Source organism: Psammomys obesus, unplaced genomic scaffold (genome assembly GCF_907164565.1).
Source record: "Psammomys obesus unplaced genomic scaffold, mPsaObe1.curated_primary_1811, whole genome shotgun sequence".
Taxonomy (NCBI): domain Eukaryota; kingdom Metazoa; phylum Chordata; class Mammalia; order Rodentia; family Muridae; genus Psammomys; species Psammomys obesus.
Genome location: NW_026592403.1, coordinates 2,196,767 through 2,201,439, shown reverse-complemented (window position 1 = coordinate 2,201,439; position 4,673 = coordinate 2,196,767). Strand labels below are relative to the sequence as shown.

At 43.5% G+C, this 4,673-nt stretch overlaps 1 protein-coding gene across 2 annotated transcripts in view; it reads right to left on the bottom strand.

The window, feature by feature from the left end:
- Positions 1 to 4,673, bottom strand: part of Pfkp (phosphofructokinase, platelet) — a 66,096-nt gene continuing 61,423 nt past the window's right edge. For both annotated transcript variants that reach the window (XM_055613189.1, XM_055613188.1), the window contains 3 exons: positions 3,334 to 3,433; positions 1,166 to 1,268; positions 1 to 445 (listed from right to left, as the gene is read on the bottom strand). In XM_055613189.1, the coding sequence (XP_055469164.1) occupies positions 289 to 445; positions 1,166 to 1,268; positions 3,334 to 3,433 (360 nt within the window). In that variant the 3' untranslated portion in view covers positions 1 to 288. The remainder of the gene's footprint in view (positions 446 to 1,165; positions 1,269 to 3,333; positions 3,434 to 4,673) is intronic.

Genomic DNA, 4,673 nt, shown 5'->3' with positions numbered 1-4,673 from the left:
TTGTAACCAAATGTTTAATTCCACAACATACACACATGGTAGAGCAAAGACAGTAACCCGTACAGTAGAAAACTGACTGGATCAAGCGTGTGAGGCTGGGTGTCATGCCTCGGGGTTCGATGGGTCAGTGCTTATGGCAAGTGGTGCTCTCTGGTTATCACTGCTGACAATACTTGGTCAACAATACTTGCATAAAGTGCTGATAAATAACTATGTTACAAAATGGTCCCTGGGGAACCTTATACGCTTCCCTAGACAAGTGTGTAGGTCAGGTGATGGCATGCTGGATCAGATGTTCGCTGGTTCTCCATGGAAGGGACCCTGTTGGCTCTGCAAAGGCTCCAGCTTGCCTGCATCGGACACGTCATAGCTTGTCTTGTACTTGGCCAAGATCTTCATGAGAGGCCGCAGTTTCAACCACCACTGCTCCTGGGGGATCCGGTGCCTGTCAGGAAGACAAGTCAGCCATCTAGTATTACATTTGTGCTAGCAGACAACTTCCTACTGCTATAGGCCACTAGGAGCTATTTGAATAGCCTCCCCAGAAAGATGGACTGTGTGCTGCGGTCACCTGGATAAATTTCAGGAATGATAAGGCAACTTTCATTTCAAGACAAGGCCTTATTATATAGCTCATGGTGGCTTTTAAACTTGTAATCCTTCAGCTTGTCAAGAGAATGCTAAAATGACAGGCAAACACCACCATACCTTGTGTGTGTGTGTGTGTGTGTGTGTGTGTACATGCTTGTGGGTCAATGGAAATTGAACCTGGGCTAGGTAAGTGCTCTTCCACAAAGCTATGTATGCCCTCAGTCCTTTATATATTTTGTATTTGGAAGCAAATTCTCACCATTTATCCAGTCTGACCTTGGTTTTAGGAGTTCCCTGAACCAGCCTTGTAGTGCTAGGGTTGCAGGCTTGTCCCACCACAGGATTTTTACACAGGTTAGATGAAACTATTACCTGCCCAATGGTGTGCTCGCTTTCCCTTTGTGTGTGTGTGTGTGTGTGTGTGTGTGTTTAACTAGCTTCAGAAAAGCCCGTATGTTGATTACAATAAGTGAATTCTCTAGAGTATCCAGGGTAGCACTGGTGATCTGTCCTCAAAGCTATTTTTCTCATGCCTTCTAGAGATGAGATTTAGGTAAGTATGTCATTGACTTACTCAAAATCAGTTACTTTCTTCAGTTCTGCCACTGGTTGAAACATGAGTTCTCTTTTGTTAATTCCCAGGACACAAATGGAATCATCATTAACAAATTTTTTTCCTATGAAAGTTAAAAAAAAAAAAAAAAACGTAAGAAGTACTCAGAATATTGAATGAACAGATTAAACTTTGTAGAAAGGACAGGACAGTGAATGGACAGAAGCCTTCAGAGACCAAATCTGTGGACTGAGGAAAGACCCACAAGTCCTTGGAGGCCTGAGGAGTGTCAGGTCTGTGCAAAGTCCAATGGGGGTGAGGATTACACCTAAGAAACAGTTGTCCCATCTCTTTAGGGGACCTCTAACTGTGACCAGGGTCCTTCCCAGACTGCCACCACAGCGTCTCCTTAGGCATCCTCAAGGGTGCTCCAGGATGAGGTACAAAGAGGCCTAGTCCGTTCCAGGGCCTTCCTTCTATCACACAAAGAGGAGCCCATTTTACCTGCCATCCACACATAGTATATTACACCTACAGTATAGCAGACACCAGTGGGAAAGGTTCCTGGAAACAAGAATCTTGTATAGTACAGGTCAAGAATTTCACTAAATAGTGTAATAAAATATGCTTAAATTGCAGAAAGATTTCACTTTAATAATTATTGTTCATGAACAAACTGGGAAAGAAAATATATGCAGAAAGAAAGAATACAAGAGCATGAAATGATGTAGAAAAATTATCAAGAGAAAAAAAGTCAGGACTTTGAAAATACTAGAAGTCAGTGGGAACTATTTATATTGACGTTGTGGAGCGCCACTTTTGTAACCGCCATGTGGGACATTGTATAGGTGTATCCTGATGAAAAACACACCTACTCCAACCGATAAAGTAGCCTGAGGTCATGAGAAAGTGCCAAAACGTCTGGCCTGAATAGCCAATATAAAGAGGGAAAGAAATTTAGAAATGCAGGCCTCAAAAGGGAATAGTACAAAAAGTTTGATGCAGCTGTTTTGAAAATGTAAATAATTTTAAACTATGTTAAAGGAAAAAAAAAAGGGTGTAGTTTCATTAAGTGTAAAGGAAATCCATTTAGCAGTCAAGCCTTTACACAGAGGAAACTACAAGTCTTGACAGGTGGTTTCATGGGAAGGGTCTGCCAAACATTGTGAAAGCTAAACTTCCATCTTACACAGACTGTCAGGGACTACCACCCCACTCCCCTTCATTTTTCAAACTTGACCCTGCTGTTTAACAAGGAAAATTACCTGTGGGGAAACAGCTGGCAGATGCTTTCCATCACTGTAACAAATGGCCTGCCCCAAGTCTGGGTGACAGTCATGGGCCGGGTAGACATAAAGGAAACCAGTATGCCTGTGAGTGACCACAGGCCTGCAGACAAACTTAGAGCCTCTGCTGCGCATACGTCTGGGATAGGTGTTAGGTGGGGGTGGGGGATGGGAGGGGAACTAGACCCCAGACACTAGAGCATATTGAGCCAGCAGCTTGGCTACACATGAAGGATTACTTGGTTTTCATGAGCTTTTCTATCTTGTGTGTTCATCAATATGTGAACAAGACCAAAAGTACAAAAGTACAGCAGTCTACCACTGCTCTTCCTTCATACAACCTGGAAAACTGAGCTAAGCTACACCTTTCAAGATGCATTCCCTTGTTAGTGACACTCTAAAAGAAATCAAGGAAATGGTTATAAAATCCCAAGGTTACCTATGGAAGGGAGAAGATAACATGGAAGTCATTATGCCCCGCCCTGTGTAAAGTTGCCTGTGAATCAAAGCACTGGAGCAGTGATAGATACCCTAAGTAAAGGGACCTGAAACATGTTTCGTGACACCACAGAGAGAAATAAAAACTGCATTTTATAGTCTTGCTAATGATGAGCAGTATGTGCCAAGAAATCTTTTGGCTAACAAGAATGCTACCAAACAATTTTTCACTCATTGCTAACCGCAGAAATAAAACATTTGTTTTTTTATTAGTTACGTTTAGTTATAATCTTGGGAAGTCATAAGTGGTATTCAGTACTCAAAGACAAGGAGAGCTAATACGGTGTGCCAGACATCCCACAGGCAGATTTAAGGAAGGAAAAATACCATAGCTTTTATAATACAGGGTTCCCAGTGAGCCAGCAGAGGCATCGCATGCCTCGTCCACTTCCCACTGCTTCCTACCTGTGCCCTGGGACTCTTTCAGTTTATCCGTGATCCATTCCATAGCTCTTGCAGAAATTTTGGTTCCAAAGTTTCTGTCGAATGGAGAAGGCGCTCCACCCTGTGGTGGGCAAGTTATATAAAGTGTAAGTCACACAGCAATTTCTCCTGCTTTTTAGAAGAAACCGATGGAAAATACCATGGTTTAACAAGACCCGTGTGGTATTCCGAACTGCTAATCTGCAACTATGGTTTGGTTTTGTATATCTAGGAGAGGAAGGAAATGGGTCCACAAGTCCGAGAGCCTAACCTCAGCCTGCTACACAACCCTGTACTGTTCTCAACTAAAGGAGTAAGTTACCATTCTCTGTGTCTCAGAGTCTGTCTGTGTCTGTCTTTGTGGTATAGGCATGTGAGTGGATAGATGTGCTCACCCATATATACACATGCAGAAGACAGAGCAACACATCAGGTGTGGACATCATTGGCTTTCCAAACCAACTGCCTTGAGACAAGGTGTCTCATAACCAGAAGCTCCCCTATTTAGGCTAGGCTGCCTGAGCAGTTGGTTTTTAGGATCTGTTTATCTCACACCCCAGTTTTGGGGTTCCAGGAATGGGCAGCCATGCCTGGCTTATTATGATTCCAAATAATGATTCAAATGCTGGTCCTTGTTCTTACAGAGGAAGCGCTATTTACCCACTGAGCCGCCTTTCCAGCCCACTTCAGGGATCAGGGATGAATCACAACTTCTCTGATGAAAGTCTGCAGACTCAAAAAAATGGGAGTCGACATATCCCTACCCATATTAACTTCGGGAATTCATGACCCTTCGGGAACAAGTTAGTGGCTCCCAGTTTGAAAGTTCCCCAAAAAGGGCATCTTGACGCTGCTATTTTACAAGTGGGCTCTAGGGAGCTCTGAGCATGACTGAGGCTCTTCCTCACTGAATGATGTGGGAGAGCAATTGTGGGTGGCTCCTGAGGTCAATCTTGGGCCTCCACACTGACATACCAAAAAAATGTAAAAGGTGCATATATATACATGAGCAACAGACACACTAAAGAGAGAGAGAGAAGCGAGATGGATGAAGATTTAAAAACTGCACACAGGCCAACCAATAAACAATGGGACTAAGCTGACCTCCAGCCTTGCCACATAGGCACTCTCACTTGTCAGAAATGGGAGGGAGGGAGGGAGGGAGGGAGGGAGGGAGGGAGGGAGGAAAGAAAGAAAGAAAGAAAGAAAGAAAGAAAGAAAGAAAGAAAGGAAGGAAAGGAAGAAAGGAAGGAAGGAAGAAAGAAAAAAGAAAGAGAAGGAAGGAAGGAAGGAAGGAAGGAAGGAAGGAAGGAAGGAAGGAA